A 15,576-nucleotide genomic window follows, 5' to 3' on the forward strand; every position below is an offset into this window, starting at 1 on the left:
CTCTTTTTATCTCTCTCTAACTTGTTCGTGTAACTAGTCAAGATCTTCCAAGTTCTTTGATCCCAATTAATACACTCCCCACAAGTTTGATCTGGTGTACAAGTCTGTCCCCTACAACCTGTGCAAATTGAATGTGGATCATTACCCGCTTTAGTGATCCTAGTATTGCAGCCTTTACTACAATACCAATTCCCAGATGAACTAGTGTCTGACATTATGTAGACCAATTCAAAACTAGTGAATTTCGGTGCAAAATTATTTAAAACTATTTCAATTCCTAAATAGCTATCGCCGAAAACAAAACTTCCAATATTCAGAGTACTTCACCAAATAACTTCAACAATGAGCGACGGCAAAGAATTCCAAAAATTCCGCTGCTACTGAAACTGTGTTGACAGTACCAGCCAGCAGAAACAACTGATTTTTGGACGGTGTTGGTTCCTCACTCCCCCGATAGTGGGCAGGGGGTATCACCTGACCAAAACAAACTAGCGCTTCCGCGAATTTCAAAAATTCTAGCTGCCGATGGTTTTAGAAACTATAGCTATGTAACTACTTGGTGTAAAGTTGCATACATAAGATTATACTTATATTTAGAAATCTCCTAAATTTTCCTTCATGTTGATACATTTTGTCATTACATAAATAAAGAGTGCATCATTATAAGTTGCTCCTAATTTTGACGAATGCAAATAATGTATGCATAATTAATTATGTAATGAAATATGTTTCAAAAACCGATACAATGACTAGATTACATATCAGTGATAACCCAAAACCTTTACTTACAAGAAAAGCTGCAAAAGCTCCATAGACCTGCATATCAGATGGAGGAGTGAACAAGGGATGATTCACATGGTAAGCAACGTAGGCAGTGAATCCCCAGTAGTAAGTACAGTTCTTGAAAAGATTGAACAAAGGCATAGTGCTGTGAGAAAATCTATGGATGAATTTTGTCTCCAGCAGTCTCTTGGCATAATGGAATGTATAGCACCCAGCCGCCAAGCTGAAAGAGAAATACCTGATTAAAAGAACTGCAATTACTACCTATGTAATTAACAAAGGAAAAAATTATAGTACTAGTCAAAACAACTGCACTAGACAGGATTTCATTATCATCATCATTAAGTAGACTACAGAGTTAACTTTATTAATTAGCTATCACAGGGATGGCCTCTTTATTAATAAAGTTTAAATTTGGTTTATTAAGTTACAACTTTCACAAATTTTATAATACATTTAACTGAAAATTTGACTTAGGGAAATGGAAATTTCTGAAATCTTATAAACTGCTTTGCTTCCAAAATCTAACATTCATTATCTATCAAATTTTGGACATTCACATATTTAACATTTTCTAACAATTAGGATTACTTCTGCCATTTATTGATTACACTGAGATTTAACAATGTTATATAATCACTAATAGGAGTATCTTGTTATGGCAGTTATGTACATCTTCGACTCCTTTGTCATCTTTCTCATTTCATTTAATGCCTACATATGCAGGAGTAACATACTTACATTTGTCACATCTTCATATGATTTGTGAAGTTCCTGTACAAGTATTTTTTATGATTATTTTCAAGGCCTATTGCATATAATTCTGCTGTGAGAATACTCGTGTTCTCCATTACAGAAAAAGTGTAATAAGTTTAGAAACTGATTTAGAGACTAAAGCCTTATTCAGTGACACTCTCCACATTCAAAATCAAAATGAAAACTAAAATGAAATATCAATACTACATGAAATGGAAATACCTGTTGTATATGTGTGAAACAGTATCTAAAAACTATTCTACTAACAAGATACATCAATATAAAGCATAATTCTAATAGTAAATATTTGGGCTTTTTGTAAACTCATGATCACCTGTCATGAGGAAACCTTTAATGCTTATCTATGTACAATTCATCACTGAATATAGTTTAGAGTTGCTATAGCTATTCTCAAGTCACTATATGTACAGTAACAACTGAAGTACTTTTACAAAAAATCTAATAGTACTTCAGCTTTTCTTCCTCACTAGTTACTTTTTATCAATTTGCTATCAATATTATGAAGTAGTTTAATCAGACCAGCAAATCAAAATTCCAAACTCCTCTGTCCATAAGGTTTCTGTCTTAAATTACAAACAAAAATACATCTGAAGCATAGAAACCATGAGAAACAGGAAGCAGCAAAGAGCAAGAATAAAAAATCCAAAGATACTTACTGAGTACAAAGAGAAATTGGAGAGGATGCCCCTTTGTCACCATAAAACAGCCAAGGTCGCTGATATATCCATAAATAAATGACTAGAGGTCCTGCATATTCACAAAAGAAAACTGTTGTCCAGCCAATCTGAGGGCCAAGATCCTTGATGTATAACTTACATTCGGTCTTTAAACCAAGTTCACTTAATGTTGATGCCTCCTTTACGGCTGCAAATAAAGAAATCGGTCTTTAATGTACACATACTACACAAAAGATCTATGCATGACTTGTTTATATCAACTTTAGATCTGTGACCATATTACAGCTTTTTTGTTCATACCAGTCATATATGAGACTTTAAAACAGCACTGCACTCTACAATAATAATTAGAGCATATATATTTTTTCACAATGTTGATTTTAACAGGATACAGTCCACTGTTTGATGTTAGTTAAGCTTTTGAAGCACTTCCTGAATTCTGAATTGTTCCTTATTAATTAGGTTCTTGAAGAACAAACCTTAAATCAGTCAGCATTACATAGATAAAACTGGGCGACAAGACAATTACTAACTAAAACTTATGTCAACACAAATTTTCTGTATGACAGGAAAGACCACAAGTATTTTAGAATAGGGATATGCTTCTAAACAAATAGTCACTCACTACATACACTTTATATTTGATAACTAAATAACCATATGTTTGCAGGAAACACAAACTAATTCAAACCTTACAAATCACCAAATACAAATCTTAATTAACCTTATGAAATTTCCATTTTTTCATATAAAAAAGGGCATAAATATCCCTAAATTATCCATTGTAACTCAAACTGAAGTGGATCCTAAAATGATTTACAAAGTTGAAAAAGTATGCCACTATAAATTGCTATAAATTACCAAGTATTATAAGAACAGAAAAAGTACATATCTATAATTAACTACCATATTAAAGATAACACCCCCAAAAGTAAAGATGAAAGTTTAAGAGAAACAACAACGTTATTACAAGATCAAGATTTTCCTCAGCAAGGAATAACATACATCTCTGAATTCTATGTATAGTTATTGTTCTTTTCTATCATGAAACCAACAGAAAATATTTACTTACATTTACCCTTTTGCTCCAACCTAACCTCTTGCCTCTCGGGATAAAGAACACTTTTCTGAAGCTGGACTGCTTTTTAACATCCAGTATAGTGCTGGTTGTCTTCAGCTATAAGCAAATAGAGGGAAAAGATCTAAAAATGTTGAAAACATAACTCATAAAAACTACCTGGTATAAAATAAAAAGATACTTAATATGTATGGTACCTGTTAACAAGGGTGAAAATTATTCAAATTCCCTAAGAATTATGCAAGTTAAACTTTACCAGTTACAATCTTATTTCTTCGACAGAAAATACGCTCCATAATATACAAAATGCCAAATGTGCAAACTCCTTAATTTACAATGTACAGCATACTGTTAAATAAAGTAAACTTTACATGTAAATGTTCATTCAAAATTTGCAATTTGGATATATATTCACTGATATTCATAAATGATCCCTCCCACTGTTCATGACAGTAAATGTATTCGTCATATGCTGGACTATGTTTCATGAATTCATTAGTTTTTTAAAGACTCCAAGGCTGGTTTCAGAATAATCATGAATACATACAGTGTTATGGACAAATGTAAACAGTTTACATAATTTAATGCTTTCAAGAATTTAAAGAACGGAATACATAATAAGAGTTTTGGAATTGTTGCATCCTGTTCTACAGGATTTAATTCTAGCAATAAACAGGAACATTCAATTCCCTTCAATCAGAATATAACTGATATTCACACTTCTTTCTTTAACATACCAGTCAAAACAAAATGAAATCTTATCTTGTTACTATATGTGCATCAAGACGGCAACCAAATTTATCTCAGACTTTTATCTTATCACAAATCAATTTCGAGTTCACAACTGGGAAGAACATCTAGATTAACAAAGTTCTAATTTGACAAAAGCTACCAAAGAAACATTCTAATGCTACCCTAAGTTCCAGATGGATCTTATTAACTTCAAAATATAGGACTAATATGTCTAAGTGGTATTTGCTCTGATGGAGTTGCAAATAAAGAGCACAATTTTCCAAATTTATGGTGAAAAGAAAAAAGTAAAATAAAAACAGAGGCACAAGTTACAATTTTTTTTATCAAGAGTAAAGAAATATAATTTCTAATTTATAAAACAAGATGTAGATGCTTGAAACAAAATTTGAAGAACTGTCTGACAAGAACAACTTAGGATGAGACAAAATCAAACCTTTTCTGAATTCAGGATAAGCTAAAAATAACGTGCGATGTTTCTTTATGGCAACTTACCCCATAAACAGTGGTGACAAACTTGCCACTCTTGGCATTGTAAATGTCCAGTTTCTCAATCTGTAAGAATAATGGAATAAAATAAATAATCAAATCTCAAACAATCCAATAATGCTCAATAACTTACCATATATATAGCTTATGTTTACAAAAAAAAAAAAAAAAAAATGTTGTGAATCTTTTCCTGTTCAGGCTCATACAATATAGTTAGTCTGGAGATCAAACCACATTCGAGTACAATTTTTTTTTAATCCTATACTTCAATCAGTTTTTTCTCACTCGGCAAAACCTTTCTTAGAACATAAGCATAAACATTCTAACAAGCTGTAGTACTAATAACCTTTTCTTAGTTGAAAAATATAGTAAATTCACTATAAACAAAATGTTTATTTGCTACTATATTTTATGACAGAAAAGAACACTCGCAATCTCCTGATTTCTTTTTCCTTCATCACCATGACACAGCTTCATATCCTGCCATGAGAAGGCAAGTTTTTATGAAATCCTATAAAAACTGGTTTGCTGACTTTTTGTGACTCCAGGCTTCCTTTTGACTCTTACACTGTACAGTATGTGGTGTTTGTCATATACTACCTTACATTCACATTACTGCTAGCTACTCCACAAGTTCCTAAGTTTAACTTTGTGTTACATACAGTGAAAAGATGAACAATTCATATTACTATGTAATGTAATAAAGTACTTCATAACAAAGATTATTTTAGTTTAAATTCATTGTCTATGATGAAAATTTCATTACATATTGCAAAAGAATCTAGACAAACTACCAATAACCATCATTCTATTGCTGATCATACTATTCGCAAAAGAATCTAGACAAACAACCAATAACCATCATTCTATTGCTGAGAATAATATATTAGGGGAATTTTAGCTACAACTGATCATGTAACTTAAAATCTTTCTCTGGCCACTTTTTGTTCTCAAACCATAACCTTTTTACAAGAGTAAACTTTCTCCACAAACTGGAAGACAGTCTCACTTTCTCTTTTATAAAAGGGGGTGGGGGGTGAGGAGACATTGTAATTTTTGCCTACTAAAATGTTACCCACTTTTTGTGCATGAGGAGCCACAAGAGAGAGAGAGAGAGAGAGAGAGAGAGAGAGAGAGAGAGAGAGAGAGAGAGAGAGAGAGAGAGAGAGAGAGAGAGATATTATAAATATATCTAATAGCATATGGTTCAGCTTGTTTGCATTAATGATTATGATTATTTGGATACGTATGACGCTCTGGCTTTTCCACATTAATTATTATGTCTCGGCTTGGAAAATGATAAACTTTACAGTAGTACACATTTTTTTTTTTTTTGAAATCTATGCTATTGCTAAATTGAAAGGCTAACCTATAAAACAGAGAAATTATTTTAAATTTTGCATACAAAAGACAATTAAATGTAATATGTACATAACTATGTATTGTTCTTACACTCAAATTATTATTTTGTTTTGTATTTTTTCCAAGTTGCAAAAGGAAATCTGATTTAATAATTCCTGAACTTTAAATGAGAGCACTAAAAAAAAATCAAACAACAGTAATACAAAAAAATTCCAAATTCTCAATACCTTAATGTCATAATATTCAGTTCCCAAACATTTTACAACAGCAACATATTATAACAGTAAACGTCTCGATAACATACTATCTACCCAGTTTTCTGCCGACTCTCCCTTCCATTCTTGGAATCTGATGAAAATGAACCTCACCCATCAGCATATGATGTGTTTGTCATTTCAACACTACATACACATGGTGTGCCTTGTATATCCCACTGCAGAATTATCATTGTACGTTTTGCTGTACAGTTTCACTGGCTTTTTTGAAAATATGTTTTCTCTTCATTCCAAGTTCTGTTCTTCCAAAATTTTCTTAGCTTTATATTAGCCTTAACCATCCAAATTTCAAATATTTCTCTCACCATGGTCACCCACCTTTCTTTTTCTCAAAATTCCAAAATCAAGGTCAATAATAGTATATTTATGGCTAATCAACATTCTTGTTGTGTTGCCTCTTTTCTGTTACAGCTAGGAGTTTCCATATCTCTTTTATTAAAATGCTATACTATTTTGACCACTTCTGCAAAACAAAATGGGAGTATCTTTCTACTTCTTAAAGTTGCTATCAAGCTACCACTTCCAGAATTTATAAACAGATGAGTAACACTGAACTGCAGCTCACAGAAACTGCTTCATACCCTTTACTTCAAAGCTTTGTATTCCCTTACTGCTTCCTTTTTCACTGTTTACCTTATACATATATTTAAAGAATGTGGTATATAACTTCCTATTGGATTAAGCACCACTTTTCTCCTCCTGCCCTGCTTTTTCACTTGCCCTACCAGAATAAAGGCATTCAGCTACTTAGTGTGCTACAGGCCTCTGTATTCAAAATTTTGAAAAGAGGCATGTTTGTAATTTTTGTTTATGCAATTCTCATTAGTAAAACATTGACTATGATTATGTGCAAAGTAACCATGAGTGCAGAGTAACTTTACAGTACACATGCTGCTGAAGAAAGCTATGATACTGAAAAAAAATATTACAACTCACACCCCAGCAACAAATCAAATACATAGTCTTGGTCTTTTTAAAATAAAAAACCAAAATGTACTAATAACCTTCACTGAATGGATAGAAAGGATTCACAACCTTTGTAACATTTTATCACAACCTTTGTAACGTTTTAAGAAGAGCTGTTCAAAACGTACAATAAGGGAGCAATACATACCAGATATGTAACAAAGACTCACCCTCCCAACCTGACCAGAGCACTGTATCTATGTTAGGTTAGGATATATTGGAAAGTAAGATCAATGAAAATGTCCCACAGATTATTCTTGCTCCACCACCTAATTCCATGGTTAATTTCATGCCCTCACACAGCTCCTATGTACATTCGGAAACATTTTTTTACCTAATTCCTTGCAGTTCCAAGTGCAATTCTCCTTTAAGTTAAAGGGAATAGCACTCAAGGTATAGTAGTAATGCAGTAAAATTTATGATAAAGAAAAGATGGCAGTGTAATTTTACAGCTAGGTATTTAGTTCCTTTTTGGAAGGAGCTCACTTTCCACTATGTTACTTCTGTTCAAGAACCACTGCTTCTGCTTAATCCTCAATAGTCTGACACCTGACCCAAGTATAAACGCGAGGGCTCCTTGTGTTTCTTCGTCAGGTACGAAAGGTCAAACAACTCCTCATCAACACCTGGCAGATTAATTGTAGTCAGATTATAAGTCAGGAAGAAGTTTGGCAGCATAGCTAAGGACAACCATGTTCAGAGTCATTTTGGTCTTACGTACTTACTGTAGGTTAGGATAGGCAGGTTTTCTAAATAAGGATAAAGATCTTTGGTTAGGTTAGATAGGGGATGGGTCAAGGCTGGCTAAGCAAGAACAGCCCCGAAAATTACCTTCGGTAGGGGATCTATGCGTAGGTAAAGACCCAACATCTTACGTTAGGGTAGGTGGGGGTTTGCCGCACGGCCAGGTAAGGATGCAGCCCCTTAGGCTACATTAGTTTAGGTGATCCTTGTGTTTTACTCGTTCTACATTTTTCCCCATCCAAAACCTCACTTCCCACTGTGGTCCCTTGAATTACAGGATATAATAGTGGGGTTCACAATTGGCGTAGGCTAACTAACTACTTCTTTCCTGATGAACCAAATGTCAAAAACTTCCAAAGCACACGTTAAAAACATAAAATGAGGGTAGTAAAAAGAATGACAGGATCAGGTTCTAACACTACCTCTAAAATGAAAGTTTAGGCTAGTCCAATGTTGCCCATGTTTAATGTTACTTAAGGGGTCCAGGGGTTGCTTTCGGCCAGGTCAGGGGACAGCGCCATGAGTGAGGTTAGGAAGGTAAGGTCTGGTTAGGTTAGGACATGGTTTTCTAGGAAAGCTTTTTTTTTTTTTTTTTTTTTTCGTCTGCGGAACCTGTCTCCATCGCTCTGCACTCGTCAATTGGGTCAATTGAATGATAGCTATTTGCAAGTCCGAAATGCAATAGGGCTAATGCATTAATAAAGTTATTTACCAAACATAACCTAGCCCTAACTTGCACCAGAAAGGCGTTGCCTACCAAATTTATTATTTTGGGTACGATATCGTATATCACCCTTGCCATATTTCCCTATAATATATTTGCTGTAAAAATGTCGCTGCTCCAATTAGGAGAAAAAAGAAAGTACGATTTCTACGCATAAAAACTCATTTACTACTAGCTAGCTAATCCAAGCAAATGACATTCCTTACCAGAATTGGCCATCAGTTCCTTAAGTTTCATACAAGTCTACTGAACAAACACTATCATCATCAGCCATTTTATAACGGAAATCATGATACTATTTGATAAGAATACTTACATCCATTGCAACAGTTGTAATTCAACAACGTCAAGTGACTGGACACCCTCACGGTAGAAAGCAGTGCGTATAGCCGGTCGAAAGGAAAGCTTGACAATAACAAACCCGAATTCACGAATTTCACGCCAAGAATAGCGCTGTTGGCGTTGTGGACACTGACGTCTGGCTATAAAATGTTGATGCCAGACGCACGTTTCTCTCTCTCTCTCTCTCTCTCTCTCTCTCTCTCTCTCTCTCTCTCTCTCTCTCTCTCTCTCTCTCTCTCTCTCTCTCTCTCTCTCACCGGAAAAGCCTTCAGTTCGATCAAGAACCATATAGCAGCATAAGAAGTTTATTTCTTTCAGCATACAGCATTTTACAAGGCAAAAACAGCTGTGTGTGCGCGTGTATGTGTTTGTGCTGTGTGTGTGTGTGTGTCCGGAAATGCCTTTAGTCCGATCAAGAACTATAAAGCAGCATAGGAAGTTTATTTATTTCTGCTTACAACATTTTTCTAGACAAAAACAACTCTCTCTCTCTCTCTCTCTCTCTCTCTCTCTCTCTCTCTCTCTCTCTCTCTCTCTCTCTCTCTCTCTCTCTCTCTCTCCTGTGCGCGCGCGCGTGTGTATGTGTCCATAAAACCTTTAGGCGGAACAAGAACCATAAAACAGTATAAAAAGTTTGTTTTTTCTGTTTACAGCTTTTTACAATAGAGCAAAAACAAGTCTTTGTATGTGTGTGTGCGTGCGTGTTCGTGCGTGCGTGCGTGTGTGTGTGTGTGTGTAAATATAGCATGAGTCGTCTGAAATCGAATTAATCCGGAAAACAACTTCTTGTGCAGCGAAAAGGTTTGGATGATAATGTAGGATCCAAAGAGCCTTGGATGACTTTTTTTTTTTTCTTTTTTTTTTTTTTACATCGCCCAGGCCTTCCGATTTTCCAAATGCGAATTCTTGTCATGCGAACCATCGTTATCTTAGAAAATGTAACAGAATACAGACAGACAGATAGCATATTAAATCATAAAATTATAGCTACAAGATATGATGAAGACATCAGTGATGATTTATGTGAAAACTAGAGGTTCACGGCAGCGTGCACTGCCATTATAACTAATAAATATCATTAGCAAACTAAAGATCCGAATGGGAAAAAGTTTTCCCTTTCGGCATTACCGTAGCACCCTGTACTTGTGTGCACCTCATGTTTATTGCACATTATTTATCTAAAAATAACAAATAATGTGGTTATTTGGGGGCTGGGTTGATTGCCGAAAACCAGGTAACGCTAACGAATAATATTGAATGATTAATTATAGTTGGAATCTATCCTTAGTCACGATGCTTATTATCGATTTTTTTCGTTTTTTCCTTTTCACCATCAAGTAATCTTGGTGCAAGATCAGGGCTCCTGTGCATGCTCTATAGAGTAGACTGATGCTTTGCCGCATTCTTTTTCATCGTCTCAAAAGATTATATGAGTTTCCTCTATTTTTATACCAGGTTAAGTAGAGGATAATTATTTTCCTAATTTGGTTGATTGACTAGTGCAAGTAACCGATAAGTGGGAAAGAAGTTACTTAGTGAAGTATAATTTACCGATGGTACATTACTGCTGACCAGCCAAAAGTAACAACGGTGGCTTCTTGATTGTCTGTTAAAGGGGTCTGCTCTTGTGGATGATAACAAAGTGGTTACATAATTCACTTTCTTTCAATACCGTTGCCATAGTAATAGCTCTTGGGCTCTGACTGTACCGCTGAAAATCCAGGGTTCATTGCATTGAAGAGAACTGAACTGATGTGGTTTTTGCAGTACAACAGTTCATCCGAGGTACCTCATTTTCGCTATAGAAACAGACAGAAGGCTCAGTGCTGGCGTACCTTTTGACATTTCACTCGACAAAAAAAACTAGTCAGTGCTCGCATGCTGAGAGCTCATTTGGGTTTTTCTACATTTATGTCATTGTTTCCAATCATTTTTAGAGTCTAGGTAACAAGATGGGATAGACTCATTATGAATATGACTGATAGTGTTGTGGATTGCGATTTCCCTTGGAACATTTTTTCTTTGGTGTATATTTTCCATTTCATGTTAACTATCTCTTGCAAATCAATAACGAGAACATCACATGCTTTTATGCTGCACAATTTAGCATACAGAGCTTATTCTGATAAACAAAACAACTGCATTAATTCGCAGGAACAATAGCGTTTTGTCTGGTGCACAGAATTGGCGTTAGGTCAGCGCAATTCTTCTTCTTTCAGCTGTGGATTATACCCATGAAGCAGTCCGTATCATTATACTAAGCGCTGATTTGCGGAGAAAGTTCTCTCTCTCTCTCTCTCTCTCTCTCTCTCTCTCTCTCTCCTCTCTCTCTCTCATACCAGAGGTACACGCACATTCTCCTCTCCTTCTCTCCTCTCTCTCCATCCTCTCCTCTCTCTCTATCCTCTCTCTCTCTCCCCCTCTCTCTCTCTCTCTCTCCCTCTCGCTCTCTCTCTTCTCTCTCTCTCCTCTCTACCAGAGTACTGCCCACATTCTCTCTCTCTCTTCTCTCTCTCTTCCCCCCCCCCCCCCTCTCTCTCTCTCTGTCTCTCTACCATATCAGAGGTACACGCACTCTCTCTCTCTCTCAATGTAAGCAGTACTATTTTGTTTAGGTACACTTACACTCTGCATACAGGTATACAGATAAATGTGCACGGACTGGACACAAGAGCAAGCAGGGGCGTCATTTGTAGGGGTTGCAGGGCAGCTCGGGGGCCACATGCCCCCTCAAGGCACTGATGCCCCACCCCCTAAGACTTGGTTTGCCCCCCAGCCTTCGAAATAATAATAATAGCAACAGTAAAATTCCACTCCTTATATGGCTTCAAAATGCGCACACATTTCCAAAAAATTCTCTGGGACTTACACCACCCACACCACAAGTTCTACCCCACCCCCCAAGAAAAATCTGAAATGACGCCACTGAAGGCAAGAGCCCGAGCTTGCAGCTGAACTACGGTCAACAAGGTCTATATGTAGAGAGGCGTATGTCAGTTGTTAGTTTATACCTAAAATCACTCGAGGCAGATTGAGCTGCTTACACGAGTGAAAGAGAGGAAGTAACTCCGGTTTCTGGATCTAGCTCCTGTCTATCGCTTTTTTTTTTATTTAAAGACAATACATCTTCTAAGGAGTTTAAAGTACACACACACACACTTACAATGATTATCACCTGTGTGCTTGTGCGCGAGGATAGAAATATTTATAGGTAAAATACACTTTTTTCAGACAACATCGATATGCGCTAACAAAACTTGACCAAACCTGACCATTTTTCTTACTCTCCGCTATAGAGCAAGTATTCTGTTAACCACAACTGGTATTCAACCTGCAGTATAATATATATATATATATATATATATATATATATATATATATATATATATATATATATATATATATATATAAGAGAGAGAGAGAGTATTCTCTTATTTAAACAAATAACACCTTATCTCTCTTCCTGGTTCTGACCGGTTTTTATAAAGTCAGTAACATACATAGAATGTTCAACCAATTGTCAATCTTATACCCTCTTTATGACAGCGTAGATTTGTACTTTTTCACTTTATGCAGTTGAGACAACGAAGCTTGTAGTTTCATTGCAAATGCACTGCTGAAGTCATTCGCTACAGAGTCCACAAAAAGATGTCCTACCTCTCTCTCCTGTGAAGAGTCTCATGTCAACTTTGCAATAAGAAGAATCCGGTCCACTCTGGAAAAAGAACGTGTATTGTCATCATTGCACATGTTTTTGGGTAATATTTTTTCCGGTGTCTTTTCTAATGTCGTTACCGCCATCGTCGTGACTATTATTACACTTTTTTATGTTAAATTCATTATCTATCGTCCTTTTTTTTGCTAACGTCATTGTTTTGCGCCATTATAATTTTCATGGATTTTTTTTCTTGGTGGGTAGAGGTTTTTTCCGTTTACTTGTTTTTGGGGATAATTTTAACTCAGACACTTTCAAGACATTTTCATATGCATATGTTACACATCTGTCTTTGTAACTGTTAAGCCAAAACGTGGTATTGAAAGTAGACTCATGACAAACATGGTGCTAAGTGAACGTCTTTCCAATAAATTAGCTGTTATGTATTTGTTCATAAGTGGTTCAGTATAAACAAAAACAAAAAAATTACCATACAGTTTTAATAATCGACAAGACTATCTTTCTAATTTAGCACCGGAATCGTTAATTGGGATAATTAGGTAGAAACGCAAGCTATATAGACTCTGAGCAATATTCAGAATTAAGTAAGGAAGGTAATAGAACCTCTTTAAAGGATTTCTGGAAACAAACGTTGATGTTTTGTGTTCCTATAACAGTGGAGAGAAAGATTATGTGGTCTTGAGATACAGCTGACCGAAATAGAATTGTTTATATGGTTGCCCCTTAGAAAGTCAAGTAATTATTATCTCGACTACAGGATTACAACTCACAAGAGTAAAATGAGAAGTCCAGGAAATTGTCTCATGTTTGGAATCTTAAAAATGAAGGGTTATTAGTAAAGATCAGTCGATTTTTATTGCTTACTCAATTTGCTAGTACTATTTCTAAGTTACTAGCACGAACATTGTTGACCATAGAAAAATCACACAGCTTATAATAACATTTATAATTCGTTAAATTGTTTCCTTTGCTAAAAGTTTTGTTGTTTCAGCAACGCCATCAAATTCTATAATCTGTGAGGTCAGTAAAGATTCTAAAAAGGAATTGTTGTTACTGCTCCGGCGGTAGATAGTGTCTTGTTGGTAGAGGCACTGGGGTTCCAACTCCAGGTAATACAAGAGGATTGTCAGGAGTTGGATACGAATACCCAGGTCCCATAGAGCTTTGTTCTGTCAGTGTCCTGTCTACCATAGACGACCCATCACTCCCTCCTGGGATCAAGTTGCTGTCATCAGGGAAACGATGCAGCGGGGGAGGCAGGTAACTGCTACTGATACTTTCGTTGTCATTTGTTATGCTATCACGCGATGAGTCGAATGGAGTTTGCCTGGAGGGAACGGCATCAATGTCTAATGGATTAGTTGGAGTAGGGTAAGAGTACCCTGTATAAGCACTCTCACCGTCTCTTGCTGGTTGGTCTAAAACATTGTCATTAAAGTCAGAACTGACGTTTCCTGAATGATCTGGGAGTTCCAAGGGTTGCTCAGGTGGAGGAAAATTTCTCACGGTGGTTCTGGAAATAGGAGTATTTTCGGTCGTTGGAAGGCCAAGAGGGCTGGAAGGCTCTGGTAGAGAATATCCAATGTAGGTAGTGTCTTCCTGTTTGGGCCCAGAAGTCGGAATGGCCAAAGTAGTTTCTTGACTACCTTCAGGTACGTCTATTTGTGTTGGCGACGAAGGCGGCTCCTGGGGTATTCTGTCACCATAACTTTGCTGCATAACATCTGGATTTTCATCATTATATTCTGGTAAATCATCCAAGTTATTTATTTCTGTAGCAGCTACAGGAGTATTTTGAGTTACTTCGTCAACATTATTTCCACTACTCCCAGTTCCAGAATCACCAGCAATAGTTCCACTGGGGGCACTTGGAGCTTCACGAGGTGGAATGTAACCTTTGTTAATTTCAGTGTCCCTACTGCTTGCGGACTCCTGAACTGTGGACGAGGAACCGTCTAACCCATCATCTTCACCACCATCTTCATTTAAGTCATCAGGACTAAATGCAATAGGCACATCAGTATTAGAGCTTATATCGGCGGGGTCACTTTCACCAGTGCTAGTTGTTTCAATACCAGTGCCGGTTGTTTCAATATTATGTCTTTCACTATCACTATCAGACGTTTCGGGGACTCCTTCACTGGGGAGTCTATGGTCTTCAGCAGGGCCTATTTCACTGCCTAAGTTGGAAGTCATTTCATCATTATTATTTCGAACCGTTTGTTCATTCATCACGCTTGCAGCAGTTTCTTGGTTCACATTTTCTCTGACAGTGGTACTGGATTGTTCTTCGCTTCCTCCGGGTTGAGAAGATGCAGGTCCAGCATAAATACGTTCATTGACAGAGAAGTAGTCCATTGCCAGTTCACAGTCCACATTATACCACCAATCACATATCAAATGCTGCTGATTGAAGAGGGTACCATTGGGGCAAAGAAAGCCATCTTGACGTCCACCTAACTGACAGATATAGAATACCTGGAAAGAGAACCTAATTTACAAGCTATAATCATTTGAAATCCCATTTGTTCTGCACTAATAAAACTCAGTGATAATATTTATCCGAAAACTGATTTACTAAGATTTACCACAATTAGATATTTCTTGGTTTCATTGTAACCTTGTTAGAAGTTATGTCCTCTCTCTGAATGAGCGTGAACCAATTTTCATGAAGTTTTAATATGACTATGATCAATTACTCTGTGTTTGCTTAACGTATGGTAGAACATGTATATGTGTGTGAATAAAGATTTACCTGGCACTGAGCTTCTTGATCTGCATAATAACCCGGTAATTCTTGACTTCGACAAGAAAATCCAGTGTCAGGAATGCGGGCCAAGGTGGGATAGTCATCACCAGCAATGCCAGGTATGCCATCACTGTCTCCATCTCTTGGGTCCTTAGCAAAGCTCCTCCTCCTCCTCCTCCTCCTC

At 36.4% G+C, this 15,576-nt stretch overlaps 2 protein-coding genes and 1 long non-coding RNA gene across 5 annotated transcripts in view; 1 reads left to right on the forward strand and 2 right to left on the reverse strand.

Annotated features, from left to right (window-relative positions):
• Positions 1-9,095, reverse strand: part of LOC135206902 (probable very-long-chain enoyl-CoA reductase art-1) — a 26,853-nt gene extending 17,758 nt beyond the window's left edge. The window contains 6 exon segments of the mRNA XM_064238385.1: positions 790-1,006; positions 2,217-2,424; positions 3,310-3,378; positions 3,381-3,414; positions 4,561-4,620; positions 8,942-9,095. Coding sequence (XP_064094455.1) covers positions 790-1,006; positions 2,217-2,424; positions 3,310-3,378; positions 3,381-3,414; positions 4,561-4,620; positions 8,942-8,947 — 594 coding nt within the window. The 5' untranslated portion in view covers positions 8,948-9,095.
• Positions 1-15,576, forward strand: part of LOC135206907 (uncharacterized) — a 497,699-nt gene that overhangs the window by 416,043 nt on the left and 66,080 nt on the right. The gene's annotated exons all lie outside the window — the stretch shown is intronic.
• On the reverse strand, positions 13,481-15,551 carry LOC135206516 (sialidase-like; the record flags this gene model as incomplete). Its single annotated transcript, XM_064237873.1, has 2 exons — positions 13,481-15,121; positions 15,399-15,551. Coding segments are annotated over 2 exons (1,581 nt in total), but the record flags the coding sequence as incomplete, so codon positions are not given.

The sequence above is a fragment of the Macrobrachium nipponense genome, chromosome 31, assembly GCF_015104395.2.
Source record: "Macrobrachium nipponense isolate FS-2020 chromosome 31, ASM1510439v2, whole genome shotgun sequence".
Classification (NCBI taxonomy): Eukaryota; Metazoa; Arthropoda; class Malacostraca; order Decapoda; family Palaemonidae; genus Macrobrachium; species Macrobrachium nipponense.